Below are 20,025 nucleotides of genomic sequence, written 5' to 3'. Positions count from 1 at the left end.
AAAAAGCACCCCGGCCCAGTTATCTTGCCTTTGACAGCAAACAGCAGCAGTGCCTTGGGAAATAGTCTAAACCCATTAGCCAGGAAATGTGCTTTGGCTGGTGCTTAGCACTTACATGCTGCTCCTGCACACAGCCAAATCACATGTTTTCCTGAACTCTTAGAAGACCAAGGCATGAAGGCCCCCATCCTGGGCATACCACATGCTAGTGATGTGACATTAGTGTGGTGATGCCAGGAGAGGAAAACTTTTTTCTGGAGTGTGAACATCATGGTGAAACAACAACTCCCAACCTGAGGAAGTAGAGTGCAATGGATAAAAACCAGATCTGTAGAAAGAATTGATGTGAGCAGACTGTGGGTTAGAGAGTTCATTTGACCTTCTGCAATATGCCTCTTTTATTAGAGAGGCTGAGATGTAAAGATCCAGGATTTCACACTGGAGCTCTGTGGATACCTCACTGCTGCTGGCTAGGATGGCCAACATCAGAATGGCATTTCCCTGATCTGATACAACAACACATTTCACAGCAGTGCTGGAAAGCATCCTTTTTGTTAGGGTATTTAAAACAAGACTGGGAAAATATGTTGTTCTGTGAGCCACAGTCTCTCTTGCATTTGTGTCTCACTGCTTCTACCTGAAATAAGCCCCATCCCTCCTCTCACTGCCATCCATCATGAAAGATCCGCCCTGGACAAGAATCTCTCTGTGCTGCAGCCAGTCTAGAGTTGCTCTGGGACAGCTTGGCCAGCCCATTCATCTGTGCTATCTGTCTGGCTAGTGTGCACAGAGTCACTGACCTCTTGCTGCTGCCAAAGAGCTGAACTCTGCTTAACTCTCCCTCAGAGCAGTCCCTATCACGGGTCTCTCTCATCTACCTGGCAGCCAGAGCACACAAACCTCTAGAAACTTAATTAACTTTCAAACTCTGTGCACATCTTTCAGTGGTGATTGCACTTGGCCAACATGTCATGAAGTCATTAGAGGGAGGAAGAAGAGCCATGATGAATGCATGGATAGGTAAAGCAAGATAAAACTAATTTCCTGAGGAAGCCAAAGGAAAACAAGACAAAAGGAAAAAACAAAAGTTGACTGTAGGGAACAAATATGACAAATGACCTTGAAAGGCCTCTTCTACCTTTAGCTCCTGAGAAGGAGCAATCTGGCAGATATTCTCTGTGTGTGTTCAGAACAGGGAAATGAGAAGGGGTCTTGAGCTGTAAGCAGCATTTATACTGGACGTGTAAAAGTATCACAATTATTCTCCCCCTTGCACTTCAGATAGCATTTGTCTCTGTGACGTTGCTGGCTTGGAGAGTCTTCATCCTCAACTTGTCTCTGAGTATGTCGAGTCTCCCAGTACCAGGAACTGCAGTTAAATCCTGTGTATGCCTTGGAACATTCAACTCAGTTTCTGGAAAACTAAGTGGTAAGTATCAAGGGACAAGAAAACTAGATTAAGCCCAACTCCTGGACAGCATAAACACACAGGAGCATGGATTGCAGAGCCCATAAACACACCTCTTCTTGTGAAGTATTGCTCTTATACAAAGGAAGGGCTCAAAATTTGCAGAACACCACCTTAATTCAGAACTGAAAGTAGAAACCTAAATGATCAAGACTGGAAACTACTTGCTGTGCACGAACACTTTCTCTCAGAGCTCTGAGACTAGAACCATTCAAAAGCCAAATGTATGCGTTTTGTCCTTTGGAACAAAAAAGTAATCAAGACATGAAAAGTTTGAGATGGTTAAATGTTTCCTTCAGAGGCTAGGGATTAGAAGTCTGGGCAAGTAGCAGAGGAAGGAAAAAAAAAGAGTAAAATAAAAGAAGAAACTTTTAAGTGACCTGACAAGGGAAACTTAAATCTTATTTTTAAGGGGTTATGTTGTACTAACGCTTGAAAAATTAAATCCACAGCTGTCTCCTGAGGACTATATCTCACTAAGAAAGCTTCAAGCAAGTTTATCATGTATCCAACACCTAGACATTGGACCTCAGGGACCACTAGGATAATATTTCCTCTGGATTAGCAAGAAAGCTAGGAAGTGACATTTGTTAGAGACTAAGTTTAAGGAGTTTTCTTGTTATAAAATGATAAATGGACAATGATCACACTGGGAAGGAAAATCCTTGCAGTGTGTAAATCTAACACATCCCCACTATTTGTTTTAAAATGCACTGTTATCTCTTAAATTAGTTTTATTTGGTGACATCAGTAATTTGATGGCTTTACATCGATCATCCTTCCAGGGAGGGTCCATCTGTTCTTTATGAGCAATAATTTTAATCTCATAATCCCCTTTATGAGGAATGCTTTTCATTTCAGAGACCATGAGCACTGGCATTGAGACAATATAGAATGTATGAAAAAAGTCCAAGAACTGCACTATAGAAAACACAGGATGGAACTGGTACAGTTACAGAGCTTACTTCCCTGGGATTCTTCACCACTAGCCAATAAAGCTCAGGATATGTTGGAATGCCATTAATTAACTCACCTCACTGTGCCTTGCCATGACAACTGATATGCCCTGGGTTGCAGGGAAATCTTACAAACCACATGAGATGCCGGACTTAGCTGGAACTGGGTGAACTAAGGACAACTTTAGTGTCTTGCAATCTGAAATCCATCAGCAAACTGATTTTTGTACAGAAGGCACAAGACAAAACTAATGGTATCTATACAAACACCAGTGTTGGACTTTTGTAGGGTAAAGGACATTTTATTGATGTATTTTGCACTTTCTGCATCTGTCTAAAATACACTGGTGTGAGGAACAGACCACAGATGCCCACAGAATCAGCCTGTGGATGGGCTACAGTAATCTCACATTATCCCACTCTGCCTACAAAGTGCATCAGTGATCCTGAATTACACACCTATGTGGGACTCTGGCCATACATATGTGTATGTAAGAGGTGTAACGAGGAAAAGGCATTCATAGCAAAATTAAATGGGGAAAGTGAAATGAGGGAAATCACCTAAACAGCTTACAGATGGTAACTAAATTAGTTGAAAGCTGAAGGATTGTTTTTTCAACACACAGCTCAACAGTGCTGTAAAACTTCCATTATTGTAACCCAGAAGCTCATGAGAAATAGTAATTACCAGAGCTGAACTCCTGGGCTCTCGTATTTTCTTACCCATGGGTCAGCCAGACCAGCCCCATATACCTCCTTCCCCCAGTGCTTTCCAGACTCCTGGAAAGTACAGCTGGGAGGGAGAAGAAATATTCTTCACCCCATGTTCCCTGCCAATTCTCAGGTTTCCTGCTGTGTCCCCATACACCTTGTTTTGAATATCATCACCTTTCTCTTCTGATAGTCTGTTCTTGATGCCCCATACACTCTCCTGCCACTCCTTTGCTGTGTTTCACAGCCAGAAATCCCTCTGGCTGTCTCTGTGTGTCACTGCTTCAGAGCTCGGCACCAGAAGGTTCCCTGGAAAAGATACCCTGCCTGATAAAATTCCATCCAGAACTGATGGCCTAGTTGGAATATGAGGTGGGGTCTAGGCAGCAAGTAAGCATAGCTTTAAGTCTCTCCTAACTATGAGGGAAATGCAGACACAGCCCTCCTGACAAGCCTTTGTTCTCCTGCATCCTGTTTGTCACCGTCTCCCAGCTGACTGTCATGTGAGTTACATCTTTTCTTACAGCTGTTTCTGTTGCAAACATTCTTCTAGTTTCCACCTCAGCCATGCTGCCACAGATAGTTCTGGAAAGATGAAACAGGATGAAAGGGCAAGTGCCCCAAATCAAAACCAAATACAGCAGCTTCTGCTCAGGTTCCAAAATTGATGAATCCAAAATTGATTCCTCACCCCTCCTAACAGTAAACCTCTTCCTCTATTATTATGAACCATGATGTAAATGACACAAATTGGCATAAGGACAGAACCTGTGAAAGAATATACCACACACTCATCAGCCACACTCTCTTTCTTAAAAGCCAGGAGAGACTTCTGTGACCACCTAGTTGGTCCTTCACTACACTACACTACACACAAGGACCCCAATCCATTGATCCCAGCCTTTCCACAACCAAGCCGAAGGACTACTTCATCCCTACAAACAACATTAAGTCATCCTTCTTACCTACTCAGCACTGGAAAGACTTAGCTGAAGTACTGTAGCCAAGTTTGGGCATGGCTTGTCAAGAAACACATGGGCTGAGCATCTTTGAGAGAACAAAGGAATGGTTTTCTTACAATAACAGCAATTCAGTCCTGGAACAGATTTCCCATGAAGGCATCACTGGAGGTGATAATACTGATAGGAGTAACATGGGTACAAATTATTTGGTTTGGGGCAGGAGGACAGGCTGAAAGAGGCTCAGCACAAATTGCTATGAACCTGTGAGTCTGTTTAAACTGGAGCATTGGCTTCTCAAAGGCATCTGCTCTTGACATAAAGCCTGGTAGTAATCCCAAGGTAAGTTATTTCACTGGTTAAGTGCTATCCTATTAAAATTGTATGCCAGAATTCAAGTATGAATTCATCCAGCATAAATGCCTCTCCTTCTGCTTACATTTCTCATGTGCTTTGGTTAAATGCTGCTATCTGCGAAAGGGGCAGGATTTGCCCTCATATGAGGAACAAGGCTAGTGTTGTCCAAAGACAATTACTCTTGATCAAAGTAGAAAGAATTTGATGTTTGCATGTAGAAGCTTGTTTTTTTTTTTTTTCCTGAAGGGAGGGATAAGGAAGAGGGGGAATTCCTGATTTATGATCAAATATAGACTCATTCAAGTGTAAAGGAGACCCCTTCTTGAAAACACTTAGGCTGGCACTTAACTTTATTACTGTGGCAAAATTAAGCATGTGCTTGAGTGGTTGCAGAGTCAGAACCATAAAATGTCATAGCCTTTATAGCTATGAGTCTGCTTTCTGCCTGCTGCATCTAATAAACATTAAGAGGTGAAATCTGTCCCCATCGGGGTCAATGGTAAAACTCCCATTGACTTCAGTAGCCCAGGAGTTTGCACAAGAAATCTTGACCGTTGTCAGTGGGGCCCACAAGGTGACAGAGGCCATCTGCTTGCTCATGTATGGTTACTTTTGTATTTGATTTTCCTGTGTTTTCCTTAGTTCAATAAAAATTAACCCAAACTGAAAGCACATCATTGGCTCCTTGGATGGGGATACTGCATTTCAGGTTGCTTGTCAGAAAATTAGCAGAAATGAAGCACACAAAATGTAGTGCACCACACACACTGAATGGACACACACAGAACTTAACCCATGTAAGGGATGTGGTTTTGTGATGGACTTGATACTGTTAGTGTAATGGTTGGACTTAAAGGATGGATGATCTTAAAGGTTTTCTCCAAAATGAAAATACACAACATGCTGTTCTGTGTCCCTCAACCCAAAATTCCTTCTTAAAGGGCTGATCCCTTACGAAAGAAAAAGTTAATGTAGCACCACTGCAGTACATTTTATATCGTCCAACATTTTATATCTTCCAACACTTCTTAGATCAGCTTTGCTTAGGACATGAGGAAACTGGTATTTTTTTCATAAGTAGCAACTGTGAAGCCTCAAGTCAGGCACTGAAAGTCTGTACAGATGGCTGCTTTGCCATGCCAACATCTGCAGCTGAGCTTGGGTGGTGTGTTCCTAGCTTGCAGGTCTGCACACGTGGAGTCTGTAACACTCCAGCTGCTGAGGAGCACTGAGGCACAAGATGGTGGAAGTCAGTTTAGCATCAGGTGGATGTACTCATTTAGCCAAGTGAATGAGTGCACAAGGACATCAAATGTGATCACTGGCACAGAAGTGAGTAGCTCTAGGGAGGTCATCGTGCCCCTGTACTCTGCATTGGTTAGGCCACACCTTGAGTACTGTGGCCAGTTCTGGGCCCCTCAGTTTAAGAAGGACATCGAGACACTTGAACGTGTCCAGAGAAGGGCAACAAGGCTGGGGAGAGGCCTTGAGCACAAGCCCTATGAGGAGAGGCTGAGGGAGCTGGGATTGTTTAGCCTGGAGAAGAGGAGGCTCAGGGGAGACCTCATTGCCCTCTACAACTACCTGAAAGGTGGTTGTAGCCAGGAAGGGGTTGGTCTCTTCTCCCAGGCAACCAGCACCAGAACAAGAGGACACAGTCTCAAGCTGTGCCAGGGGAAGTTTAGGCTCGAGGTGAGGAGAAAGTTCTTCACCGAGAGAGTCATTGGTCATTGGAATGGGCTGCCTGGGGAGGTGGTGGATTCACCATCCCTGGAGGTGTTAAAGAGGAGATTGGACGTGGCACTTGGTGCCATGGTCTAGTCATGAGGTCTGTGGTGACAGGTTGGACTTGATGATCCTCGAGGTCTCTTCCAACCTTGGCGATACTGTGATACTGTGACTAAGCCGAGGGACAAAACAGTAAACTCTTTGCTTAAAGAAGTTAAAAGAAAGTTTCGCTTCTCTAGGCAGAGGTCTGCTTCTTTTCACATCTTTACATTTTTCTTTCTGCATCTGAAGCAATGAAAACCTACAGCTAGTTTTCTTCACTGGTCTGAATGAGCTGCAAATTGATGCGTTTATTTAGGTCAGTGCTGTATGAGATACATTACAAACCACAAATCAAGCTCTCCATCAAGAGTCCTGTTTCCATTTCTTTCTGAATGCTCCTGTTCAAGGGTAACAAGAGCACCCAGTATTTACCAGCACAATCATGTGCCATATTGAAAACACTCTTCTTTTGTGCAGATGTCCCTGTCATTGTTGATCAAAAAGGCCTTCAAGAATCACCTTCATCTGTGTCCCAAGATTAATTTCAGCCAGGAGAGTTAAGCCAGACTTTCCCTTTGCATATCAAATTTTGCTTTACCTCGTCTCACTTCCTCCCAATATAAACTTTTAAGCCCGGGGTTTATTACCTCTATACCTCAATCACTTACTATGTGACAGCACATCAGATCAACATCATCTCCATCCCCCACTGAGCAGCCCAGTCTAATCACTTAAAATGTTCCTCTGAACATCATGCTTTCAGACTGCTGTACTTTATTTTAGCTAATAAAAGGCCTTAAGGAGATTTATACATAGTTCATTTTGACAAGGAAAATATCCCATATTCACTGCTCTTCCCTTGAAATCCTTTTTTACCTAAAAGCAAGACACAGTCTTCAATGCAGACATTGCAAATCTCAGGGTTGCCTTGGTTTCTTAATTCCACAAGGCAGTAATTAAACTATTACATATTAACATTTCCATTTGCTAAAGAAAAGCAATATTGGCTGTTTTTTGTTTAGTTTTGTTTTATGTTTCCCAATGATGTAAAAAGATCTGTGCGGGACACAATGGAACTTTGAAGAAATCAGACCCCAAGGCATTTTCAACATGCAGCCTCATGGTTATACACCAAAGCTCTTATAAAGCTCATTGAAGACCATGGAAACATCTTTTGACTTCAAAATCAGGCTTAGCATCAGTACTTCTCAGTCATAATGAATTTGTTTCATACTATTAGAACAAATAGGAAGAAATAAAACTAAGTTACCATGAGACAGTACGGTGGGTGTTGCTCCAGTGTCAGAGAGTGTATTCTGTCTGTCTGGTTAAGAACATCTGGCCACATCTTGAGAAGAAAAAAAACAATTCAAGGTTGTTTGGTTTTTTTTTCCCCCCCATAAAAGCTTGCTTTCTCAATGACATTTAAATTGGCTTTCTCTTTTACAATGCAAACAAAGAAAAAAAAGGTTCTTTTGTTTTCACCTACATTTGACAAAAATGTTGTTGTCCATTTCTTCTTATTTAAGCTGAGGAGGGGTTTGGAGCACAAGCCCTATGAGGAGAGGCTGAGGGAGATGGGGTTGCTCGGCCTGGAGAAGAGGAGGCTCAGGGGAGACCTTCTTGCTGTCTACAACTACCTGAAGGGAGGTTGTACACAGGTGGGGGTTGGTCTCTTCTCCCAGCCAACCAGCACCAGAACAAGAGGACACAGTGTCAAGCTGTGCCAGGGGAAGTTTTGGCTGGATGTTAGGAAGAAATTCTACACATAGAGAGAGTCATTGCCCATTGGAATGGGCTGCCCAGGAAGGTGGTGGAGTTGCCATCACTGGAGGTGTTTAGGAGGAGAGTGGATGGGGTGCTTGGTGCCATGGTTTAGTTGTTTAGGTGGGTTGGATTGGTTGATGGGTTGGACACGATGATCTTGAGGGTCTCTTCCAACCTGGTTTATTCTATATATTCTATGTATTCTATTTATTTCTGTGTGACCCTTATGACTCTGGATAGACAAGACACTTCAGCTCTGTGTAGTGGGGCTGTAGTCCAGCAAAATGCACTCCAAAAACCAGACACATGGATCTACTTGCATCTTATAAGTAACTGCTGCTAGTTGCTATAGAGTGGTATTGTCCTTTTATTTTGAAACCCGGCCAACCATCCATGCTCCTCAAATAACTCTTGGAATAAATAATCTCTGCAAATCATGCACAACACCAAGCAGAAATGAAAACCCTACTTTGAGTACAAACAGAGTTAAAAAATCCAAGACACTACTGCCTCTAGTTCTACCTGTTAGACATTTACTTTACAACTGTGGAAGAATGGTAGGGGTTGGATGGGACCTCCGGAGACCATCTTTTCCAACCTGATCTGGTCTATTCCTATTCCTATTCCTTAGTCCAGATGGGTGTTGAAAGACTCTTAAGACTCTAAAACCTCTCTGGGCAGCTGTTCCACTGCTCCATCACCCTTACAGTAAAGCAACTTTGAGATCTCTTCCAACCTTGGTGATTCTGTGAAACAGATGTAAAAATATTTCTTGACTCCCTTAGGGATCAAGGACCTGTGGCTGTGCCCTGCTTGGGCCCTTGCTTTCCTCAGCCCCCCATAACTTTGCTGGAGGATCAGCCTCATCAGACCTACTCTGTGCCCGCCTGCAGGCTGCCATGTCCCACTGTCACTCTCATGAAGGAGCAGGACATCCTGAGGCAGCAGGGGTGCTGATGCCATCATGTTCCATCCTGAAGCAGCGGTGAGTTTTATAACAGCCCCATGGGGGTGCTGAGGCCTGCGGCATCACCTGCACCTCTGCTCTGCGAGGGCCGGGGTGCTTACCTCGCATGGTGGGCAGAGGCTGTTGTCCAGCTATTGCACCTTGAGGTGTCAAAGGACCCTCGACACAACATGACAGGACACTGCACAACACCTTCATGGGTACCAGCATGGTTCATGCTTCGGCCCGCGAGTAAGGCAAGGACGGGGCGACGAAACCACATTCCTTCTCCTGCCTCAGGCTTGGGACAGCGACCCCCCCCCCACGCCTCCAGAGGGCGTCTCGCGGTTGGGGGGGGGGGGGGAAGGGGACGACGGGGCGTGCAGTGCGCATGCGCGTTGGCAGCCGAGGGGCTGTGGCTGCGGCGCGTGCGCGCTGGGACCCGCGGGGCGGGGCTCGCGCTCTCCCTGGTAACGGCAGCGCTGCGGGGCCGCGCCCTGCCAGGCCTCCCCCCGCCGCCATGCAGGGCGAGGACGCCCGGTACCTGAAGAGGTAACCGGGGGAGGCTGGCTGGGGGGGGGGGGTGTGTGTGGAGAAGAGACGGCTGTTGTGGGGCTGAGGGCGCGGCAAGTTGCAGTGGGGCTGTGAGGGGAAAGGGGGCCGTGGGGCTGAGGCGCGGCAGGTTGTGATGTATGGATGGAAGGGGGCTCTGAGGCGGCAGGTTGATCCGGGGTGAGACTTGGTGTCAGGTGGGGCAGTGGGGAGTGTGCGCGGTTGAAGGATGGGAGGCAGGTGTTGCGGGGTGCTGCAAGGGGAGGTTATAGTTTGGGAGTGTGCAAGGGAGCTGAGGCTGTGGGGCATTTTAGCCTGAGTGGGGAGCCGCGGGGTAGCAAAGCAAGGAAAGATTGTGGAGAGGTGGTGGGATGTGGGGTAGGTGTTGCGGGTTGTTGGGGCTGGATGGGTGTCTGAGATGAGAATGAAGAGTGTTTTGAGAGGGGAGATCATGAGGTGGGTGGAGGGTTTGAGATGGAGGAGTGACAGGTTTGGATGGCATGAGGTTGTGGTATGGAGGAAAGATGAGTGGGAATCTTTGGGGTGAGTGGTTTGGGAGTGGGAGAGAGATTTGTTTGGGGCAGGCTGAGGGTTAGCTGCCTAGTCTGGTGGGTAGGAGACTTGGATGGGGACTGGGAGGTTGGGCTAGAGATGAGTGAAGATTATGAAGTGGTTTTGGGGTAGGCTGAGAAATGGGATGGGTGGCTTGCTGCTGGTAATGGGTTGCAGGAAAGTGGTGAAGAGATGTAGTGGTTTGGGGATAGATGTGGTGGAAGTTTGTGTTGAACATTTGGGATGATGTACTGAGGTAGCAAGTTGAGAAAAATAGATGCTATTAGGAGATGAGTGGGGAAAATCAGGTCAATATTAGGAGGTGAGATCGAGCAGGTGGCTGCTTTGGCTAACAGGCAGACTGGTGACTGGGGAGGGTATATTAGGCAATAGGAGCTGGTTCAGAGTGCAGTTAAGAGAGCTGAACTGATTTGCAGAGGGTGTTAGAGCATGGTGTGGCAGATTGGGAGGGAACAGGTAATGAGGTGGGATAAATGGAATGGTTTGGGAGTTGGGATGGACCTGAGAGAACCACAGTATTTAAAGTGGGTCGCATTGGTTTGATTTAAAGATGTGATGAACAAATGGTGCCATTGACTATTTGGCAGTGAGGCCAGACAGCCTACAACAGAGGGTTTGAGTAGGTAACTCATCCCCATCAAAGCTCCATCATTTGTTTCAGAGAAAAAGTGCTACCAACCCCAGAAGATGTCAGACCATCTAGGCCTATGTTAAGATACAATGTGTGGATGGTGTCACTTTCTACCACATGGATGATTTTGTCCATCGCACCTTGAATCCTGCGGAGTTCCTGTTCTTTTGTTCTTTTCAGCTTACTTTAGTGTTTGTGAAACTTCTTGTTTTGGCTGACGTGGTTTGTTGGTTTTTTTTTAATCTCCTTGTGTGCCACATAATAAGACCCATAATTAGAAACAGTGAGAAAAAAAAACCCTCTTGATAGTCTTTGAATGTTTGCTCTATCATGTAAATGAGATAACAGGTAAAAATGAGATGACTACCTGTGACTTAATACAAAGCTGTCACTTCAGAGCAGCACCTATTTTTAGCTTTGCATGTTGTGTTTGTGCCATCTTATGTGTTTTTTTTTGAGGAATCTTCTTTATCTTACAGTCATCTTGAAAGAAGCATAGTGTTACCTCTTTTTAGAGAGCACAAACCAAAAAAACCCTTCCCTTTTGCTGTTTAACGTGAGTAGGTTTGTGTGCAAGTCTGGTACTCCTCTGATCCTCATTTCCCTTTGTCATCCTCCATAAGCAGTCATCCTCCCACCCAGTCTGACTTGTTAGGGATTGTTATTGGATTTTCAGCCTTATCCACGCATGTGATTTGTGCCACATGTAATTAAGATAGTTTGGTTTTGGTTTTTCACCCCAAAGGAATTAGTTACTAAAGGGTGTTTACACACCAGCTTTGGTTATGTGAGCTCAGCTAGCACAGCTTTTGTCTGTAGAAAAGGCCTTCCTCTTTTAAAGCTTTGACAGAGCAGGATTCTTGTTGACAAAGCAGGCAGTGAAGTGAAAGGACAGACTGGTGTGTGTGTGAGAGCTCCCCAGTGCATTGCTTGCTGCTACCAGTTACAAGAATGTCTGTATTTTAAAATGTTTTATGAATTGACTGGGTGCTTAGAAAGTCAAGATGGATAGAAAAATCGGTAAAGTAGATGCTTGTTGATTTGGGGAGGGTTTTGTTTTGTTTTTCTCAAAATAAAATGGTGGTGGGGGGGTTGTTTGTTTGTTTTATGGTGGCAATCTGAATGTTTAGTGGCTGGGTAGTGCATTGTTGTGTAGGTCTTCAAGCAGTTCACAAGGTAAGATTTTTCAGAGAGGGAACTTGAAAGTGAATTGGTTTGTGACTCTGTTAGGAAATAGCTCAAATAGTGACAATGGTTATCAGTGTGAGAGGGCAGACAATCTCTGCAGCTGTAAGTTCTTCAGCTTACCCATCTGCCACTCTTAAGGAAAAAATTAAATATGGGAAATGCTTAAACTGTTTAAGCAGTCTTAGGCTGAGGATTTGCAGGTCACTAAGCTCATCAGTGGCTTACTGCTGCCAAAAGGAGGAGGTCTCACTCCTTGCTCTTTATCCCCACTCCTAGATAGGAAGTGTTATTTCCTTTCCCTTGAAAAACTCCTCCTGCCCAAAACATGAAGAGATTCCTATTGGATTGCTGGAAGTGACTGTGAAAGGGATTGATGAGTCCTCAGAGTGAACCAAGGTGACTGCCAGGAGCAGGGAAAACATGAAAAGATCTAATCTGATAGCAGTGATGAGCTGTTAGTTCAGATTAGTTTTTGAGGACCTATACCAAACTCCTCCAGGCCTGCTTGTTCTCTACCTATTATTTTCTCTATATCTGTAAATATTGTCAACCTGTCACTTAACAGAAGTTTGACTGTCAGGAAGAGCATTTGTAGATCTCCTGGTAGATCTAAATATGGGAGAAGTATATTTGGGGTGAGGAGTGACAGCTGGTTTCTTCTGAAATGGATTTTGCTGTAAGCTTGCCGTTTTGAACGGCTGGATCTTGTGAAAAGAGAGGACAGAGTGTAATGGAGCATCTGCTTTGAAGTACTGGTAAAGGAAAAAAACACAAGACTCAAAAAAATCTGCTACTGGGGGACTGCTACAATCTCACCAAGGAAGATATTATTCTTCAGCAGTGAGCTAGATGTGTTTGTCCTGTAGTTCTACATCCTTGTAAGGCTGGTAGCTGAACTAGAATCTTCACTTCCCACAGCAAACCTTTCTGTGGTTTGTGGTTTTTTTGGGCAGCTGTATCTCAAGGAAAAGGTATCTTTTGCAGCTGTGTTTTGCAGAAGGGAAAACAACCACTGTAGTGCCCGGGTAGATGGAAGTACATGTTTCAGATATTTTCTGAAGAGAGTGGTTACACCAAGGACTGCGTCTGGATTTCTTGTCGTTTCCAGCTTTGTCAGGCTGAAGTAGTTTTCCCTGGCCTAACTTCCCCAGTGCCCTAGCTCTCTGCCATCTCATTTATGCTGGTACAGCTATGCATAAAGCCACCTGTAAATCTGCTTATTGACGTGATCTGTCTGAAAAAAAAACCCAACACTCAAACAAAACCCCAAAGCAAACAAACAAAACCCCCACCCACACACCAAAACCCAAACCCACATTAGGGAGTTGCTTTTAATCTGCAGAGATTTACCAGCCTGGTTTATGGTGTGATTCTGCATACTCTTGGCAGTCTCTAGAGGAAAAGCTTTTCCACCAAAGACAGAAGTCTGTAACTATTCTCATGTTGTGGTTCTGCCATCATTTGAAAACGGAAATGATGTTCTGGCTTCATGGCCCTTGTGTCTTTGCATGGATAAAGAGTTGCTGACATTAAGGAGCAGAGAGCAAGACAGGCGCCTTTGGCAGTGACACAAGCAGAGGGCTTTCCTGGAGAAAGCTTTTCCAGAATAGCTGTAGATGTTATAAAGCAGGTAGGCCTACATCATTTGTACCTGTTGATCGTGGCTGTTGATCTGGTAATCCCCTGGCAACAGACATAGTGCGGTGAAGAATAGTAGCAAAGTGGTTTGTGCTTCAGGAGAGGGTAGTCAATTTCAAATTCAAATTATTTGTGATTAATTCCCAGTAGATTTTTAACTTCCTATTTAGCCAAGGGAGTTTTTGAGGAAAATTTCCATTTTCCATGGTAAGTGGCCACACTAGATCAATACCATTAGGAAAAGATTTCTCAATACTGACAATGTAACAGGGAATCAATGAGAAAATTCACCTTCTCTGTTGTGCTGGGTTGAGGCAGCCCCCTTCCCCACCCCTGGCAACAATAAACACTCTGACAAACGGATTGCAAAAGTGATGGAAAGTGTCTTTTTGTTTCCTGATTGTAATTCCTTAAGAGAGCTGAGAGCCACAGAAATCAAAGTTTTATCCTGTTTATTCCTTGCTTGACTTCTGTGACTAAGGCTTGAGTCATGGCTTGGGTGTTTTTGTATGTACTAGAAATAATAGTCAAGAATATGTCACTAGCACTAAGCTTTGGTATTGCTCTGTGACACGGAATGTGGCATGGAAGGAGGGCACTGCTTGGGTTTAGAGTCTGAACAAAACAGACAGGTCATTGTTACTGGTGTATGCTCTGGGATGTTTTCTGAGCTTTTGAGTTAATGAGTAATTTGTTATTTTATTTTACTTCATGGCAGGAAGGTGAAAGGAGGCAACATAGATGTACATCCATCTGAGAAGGCCCTCATTGTTCACTATGAAGTGGAAGCAACGATTCTGGGAGAGATGGGAGACCCCGTGCTGGGGGAACGCAAGGAATGCCAGAAAATGTAAGGTCATAGCAAGTTTTGATAACTTCTTCTGTTTTTCATAGTCATAAATACAATAACCCAAAGCATCAACAGCCTGGGAGAAATAATGTGTTCTAATCTTTACAAAGCTTAGTGCTAGATTAACAGTGGGTTTCAAAACCAGGAAATAGCGTAGTTAACATCTACAACATGTGGTGTAAACTGCGTTTTAACCACATGCTTTAAGGTCTTTTGTAAAGAAAAGTGATTATTCCCATTTTGTCTGATGGGACCTTGAGGTAAGGTGAAGTGATTGGATCCTGCTCAAATGGTGGTTGATGCTGGAACAAGTAGTGATCATGGTATCATAGTATCAGTCAGGGTTGGAAGGGACCACAAGGATCATCTAGTTCCAACCCCCTGCCATGGGCAGGGACACCCCACACTAGATCAGGCTGGCCAGAGCCTCATCCAGCCTGCTCTTAAACACCTCCAGGGATGGGGCCCCAACCACATCCCTGGACAACCCATTCCAGGGCTTCCCCACTCTCATGGTGAAGAACCTCCTCCTCATCTCCAGCCTGAATCTCCCCACCTTCAGCTTCATTCCATTCCTCCTAGTCCTATCACTACCTGAGAGCCTGAGAAGTCCCTCCCCAGCCTTCTTGTAGGCTCCCTTCAGATACTGGAAGGCCACAATTAGGTCACCTCTGACCCTTCTCTTCTGCAGACTGAACAGCCCCAACTCCTTCAGTCTGTCCTCATAGGAGAGGTGCTTCAGCCCTCTGATCATCCTCGTGGCCCTTCTCTGGACACGTTCCACTTGTAAGAAGAATAATAGTGGAAGAAGAAGAGAATTCTCAAATTGTCTCAAGTTTTTGAAGATATTAAAAATGTTAATCTGTTTTCAGACGCATCAGTGTAGCTTGTATCTGCAACATGGTGGAATTCCTATTTGATCCATCCTGTTGTTAATGCCTACGATGATGTCTTACTGATTGTTGCTTGTGGACCTGGCTGTGGATCTGCCAAAGCTATGGGAGATTCCTGACACTGCATGTGCAGGCAGAAGAACCTTCCTGTGTAAACACCCATAGCTGTTTCTCAGTTTAGATTTTTTTATGTCTATAGAGGTCCTTTGCTGTTGTGTGCAGTATTTTTGGGTGCATTGCAATTACTGGCTGATGTGACTAAGAGAGTTAAAACAGATCTGTTCATCCATCTGCATTTAGAGTTGTTGCTTGTCAGCTGATGGAGAGTTATTTATTGTTTGGAGTTGTAGAAAGCCACTGCTTTGACATTACCTTTGTAAGCCATGGCACAGGCACTGAGAGTGTCAGGATCACTTCTGCTTCAAGAAATTCATGACTCTGGAAACATTAATGAAAGGACTGAAAATACAAACATTTAAACACTATAAGAGACCTTTCTGTGTTGCAGCATTCGGCTAAAGAGTCTTAATGCAAATACAGACATTGCTTCCCTGGCTCGAAAGGTGGTTGAAGAATGCAAGCTCATTCACCCTTCCAAACTTGCAGAAGTAGAACAGCTGCTGTACTACCTACAGAACCGGAGAGATGCCTCAGCAGGAAAAGGTAAATAACACAGGAGCAAAGTAGCTTGGGACTGGGCTGCTTTAATGTTCAGTAACTGTTGTCTGAGGTTTTTCTAGCTGGGGCTCTAACTTGCTTGATGTATGAATTCTTTAGAGATAATGGGGATGGGGACAACCTATAGCTGAATGTCACTTAGAAAAAATTACAATCTTGGTGTGAGATTTGGCGGGATTGTCTTTTTAACAACCAGAGGTTACTTTTTTGGGCTAGTGGAAGTTAGTATTGATATCTTCCTAGCTGGCTTATGCTTTAGCAGGACATGAGAGGTACAGAATCCTCTTTGATGCAGCCTCTTCTTACAGCATATGCACTTGCATCAAAAGACTGTACGAGGATCTTCCTAGAAAGATCTCAGTCATACCTGTTGCAAGGGTGGATAGAGTGCCTAGGCTTAATTTGTGCTCTCTGGAGTGAGGAGTTTCAGAATCTGACAAGCTTTGGTACAGTATAGCAGACAGCTGCTGGTAGTTCCCTTCTCTTTTGAAGTTCCTAGTTTACAAGTTACTGGGATCAGTAACTCTCTGCTCTACAAAGCATTTTTCTGCTACCATGTATGTCTTAAGTTCATCTTGAACTTCCTTCTCAGGGTAAAATTTCATATTTAACATCTGATCCCGCATTACCTTGTGGTTAGCAGGGTTTCTTGCAATCATGAATTCTGGTAAGCTTTCTTCTCAAGTTGGATACTTTTCTTAATGGGATGAGTTAAAAATAAATATTGTTATTTATATGCTTTTTATTGCTTTGATTGGAACTGCTTTGGATGTTTTACCCTCTTTTATTCTGTATGTATGCATTTGGTATATCCCAGGGCAGCTTGGCCACAGTGTATAAGCAGAATCAGAGCTGCTAAGGTACCTCACTGTGGAAGTGAGTTTTGTCACTCTGGGCTTGCACTAAGGTTTTTAACCCTCTGTCTCCTGCTGACTGGACTGTAACTGGTCATTTAATCTGAGGAGTCAAAAGGCATCCAAGGGTTTATTTTACTCCCTGTAGGCTGTTCAGCTTCAGAAACCTGACACACCTTAGCTGTTAGGCTGACAGGTCAGCTGAACATAAAAGGACTTTGGCCTTGATTTAGCTGGAATGTTTACTATGAAACTACTGGGTATGGTGATTTTTTTTGTGTGTCTCTGAATATGCATAACTTAACTACAACCATATCTTTTTCTTTATAGAAAAGAAAGAGAAAGCCAGTAAGCCAAAAGATCCACCCCCATTTGAAGGAATGGAGGTAAATATTGGTGTTAGAAGGGAAATGCAAAGCCCAGTTCCTTCTTAAGTAAGCAGTTATATAAGGGGGGTGAGGAGAGGAAATGCTAAAATCTGTTGGTTGGGTTTTTTAACAAAACAACAAAAGAATTGGTTTGGAAATATACCCAATGGAATAAAAACCATCTCCATAAAGGGTAAAATATTTGACTTGCATACTTCCCCCTCCAACTATAGCACACAGCAGGACAGCAAGTGAGGTCTGGAACGTCGGACAGGACACAGGGAGTTGTGTCTGTGTATCCTTTGTTTTTTGTAATTAAATCTTCTTGGATTCCCTGGTGTTCATTGGCAGTGGTTCTGAATGTGTTGATTTATTTACTTCCCCCCCTTGTATTTTGTTTTCCCCTAAGATCTTAACTCAAAGCTGTGCACTCTTTTGTCTTGCAACTGAACAACGTCATGATTGTCTTGAGTTGACATCTCTCTTTCTCTGTGCATCCCCTGCTGTATGGCTGCCTTCAGATTGATGAAGTTGCCAATATCAATGACTTGGATGAGTACATTGAGTTACTCTATGAGGACATTCCTGACAAGGTGCGTGGCTCTGCCCTTGTCCTGCAGCTGGCTAGGAATCCTGACAATTTGGAAGAACTGCTTATCAATGGTAACTTTCAAACCCAATGGTAGCTTCTCTTAATGCTGTGCAGCTTGTTTGTGGTGCTTTCTTTTTAGGGGAAATGTAGTTCACCATCAGTTTGGGATTTACTCTAGTTTGCTAGGCTTCTTTTCTCAATACATAATAGGCTGTCTGTCAAAGCCCAGTTGGATCTCTCTCCAAAAGGATGCTCCTTAGGATGTTCTTAGGTGGGCCTAACACAGAAATCTTTCTAGCCTCAGTAGGCTTCAGCTCTTTTATTTTTTTCTGTCTAGTTGTCATACTAAATGAAATTCAGGTGGCAGTGCTGCTGGAGACAAGAGAATGCAAAGTTGCATCCTGGATGCATCAGGATCTGAAAATGGGATTTGCAGGCTGACAATAAGTATATGTTCCCAAAGACATGACCAAGACCAAAATAGCTCTGGAATGGGCAACTCCAACTGCCCGTGTGGATGGATTACCAAAGTGTTTCACTAGCACACTATACTCTTTCTGCTTACCTGGATCCATTTTAAAATGATATCAGAATGCACAGTATGATGTGTCTGCTTATGTATGTGTTGTGCCATGTGCATTTTGAGAGCTGCACCAGCGTGGAATAGTTTGTGCAAATACAAAGGTGTACATGTATATACATTCCCATATTTCCCATTGCCCTCTGAGGGCATGAAGGTCTGTAAAGGTGTCAGGCAAGCAAAAGACAAGGGTGATCCAAACCAGACTGCCAAAAAGTGATGGTAGGTTCATATCTTGTTAATTTAGCTAATTTTTTGTATGCCTTCTTTGTCTTTTCACTGAGCCCTTATTACCTCCATGTTCCTCAAGTAAGTGATGACCCCAGTGTGTACTCTACCTACCTGCACTGTCAGCAAGCAAGATTATTGTAAGAATTGGAATGGGAGTGGAACAGTAAGCTGCCAAATAATGGCTTGTCCCCATGAGTAGTTGGGAATATTCTAGTGCTTGAAATTGCCAGTTGCTGCTTTTCTCATTCTGATTGTGTAACATGGTATTGTGAAGAGGGACCAGGTAGGGGAAAATGAATAGAAAAGAGAGGAGAAGTAAGCTGAAGTATAACAAAAAGAAGCGCAAACCAAATTACTAATACAAAGTTGCCACTGGGAAGAAAAATGAAGTGGATGAGTTGTCATGGTAGAATTGAAAGGGGATTTTGAAATGAAAATGCTGATGTTCTAGGTAGAGGTCACAGTGTAGTATGGAGCATATGGCTGACAAAGGCCATGAGATGTTAATGTTAGTGGAGGTTTTAAGGTGACCTTAGTTGCAGTTTTCTTGCATGTTGCCTCTTAATGTTTGTGCCTGGATGACCAGGTTACTCTGTATTTTAGTACCATCTCCAAACAGACCTTGTGAGCAGTGTTGCACCTTGAAAGTGGGATACCTCTGAAAACCTGCCATTAGAAAACTGAGAGATGTAGGAGAAGGTGTATCCAAATTGTGAGTCTGGTAGGACAAAAGGAGGGAGGTGACATGCTGATGATCATCTAAATTCTGTTTCATTTCAGAAACTGTCCTGGGTGCATTGGCAAGAGTTCTGAGGGAAGACTGGAAACAAAGTGTGGAGCTTGCTACCAACATCATTTATATTTTCTTCTGCTTTTCAAGGTGGGTGCAGAGTTTCTCTGTGCTATACAGAGGTAAGGAACTTCTCTGCTTAGTGGCTTTTAATTTGTTTTCTGCATTGCACTACAAAGCCTCACTGAAACAGGCGAAAAATTTGGGAACACACTTGTTGTGAATGACAAAACTGAGGCACAAAAAGAACCTGTGTGGTGAAACAGTGTGTAATAGAGCTGGGAAGAAACCAGTAAGGATTCTGACCCATAGCTTATAGGCTGAGCTGCAACCGTCAGTGTTCCTGCAGGGAAGAAGCTGTATTCAAAACTGGAGTAAGTCTTTGACACCGTCCCCCATAGCAAACTCCTGGCCAAGCTGTCAGCCCATGGCTTGGATGGGAGCGCACTGCATTGGGTTAGGAACTGGCTGGAGGGCCTAGCCCAGAGAGTGGTGGTGAATGGTGCCACATCTAGCTGGTGGCCAGTCACTAGTGGTGTGCCCCAAGGACCAGTGCTGGGCCCCATGCTTTTTAACATCTTTATTGATGATCTGGATGAGGGCATCAGTAAATTTGTGGACGACACCAAGCTAGAGGCAGGAGTTGATCTGCTGGAGGGTAGAGAGGCTCTGC

General features: G+C 44.0%; 1 protein-coding gene across 1 annotated transcript in view; it reads left to right on the top strand.

The window, feature by feature from the left end:
• The first annotated feature begins 9,383 nt into the window (after window positions 1–9,383).
• The window catches only part of KIFAP3 (kinesin associated protein 3), a 77,676-nt gene continuing 67,034 nt past the window's right edge, over window positions 9,384–20,025 (top strand). Inside the window, exons 1-6 of the mRNA XM_068141519.1 lie at window positions 9,384–9,486; window positions 14,235–14,366; window positions 15,768–15,922; window positions 17,122–17,177; window positions 17,681–17,822; window positions 19,343–19,442. Of these exons, the coding sequence (XP_067997620.1) occupies window positions 9,455–9,486; window positions 14,235–14,366; window positions 15,768–15,922; window positions 17,122–17,177; window positions 17,681–17,822; window positions 19,343–19,442 (617 nt within the window). The 5' untranslated portion in view covers window positions 9,384–9,454. The remainder of the gene's footprint in view (window positions 9,487–14,234; window positions 14,367–15,767; window positions 15,923–17,121; window positions 17,178–17,680; window positions 17,823–19,342; window positions 19,443–20,025) is intronic.

Source organism: Melanerpes formicivorus, unplaced genomic scaffold, assembly GCF_026170545.1.
Source record: "Melanerpes formicivorus ecotype bairdi unplaced genomic scaffold, bMelFor1.0.p_v2 SCAF_7, whole genome shotgun sequence".
Classification (NCBI taxonomy): Eukaryota; Metazoa; Chordata; class Aves; order Piciformes; family Picidae; genus Melanerpes; species Melanerpes formicivorus.
The sequence above is the reverse complement of the archived record's forward strand: the minus strand, read 5'-3'. Positions and strand labels throughout refer to the sequence as shown.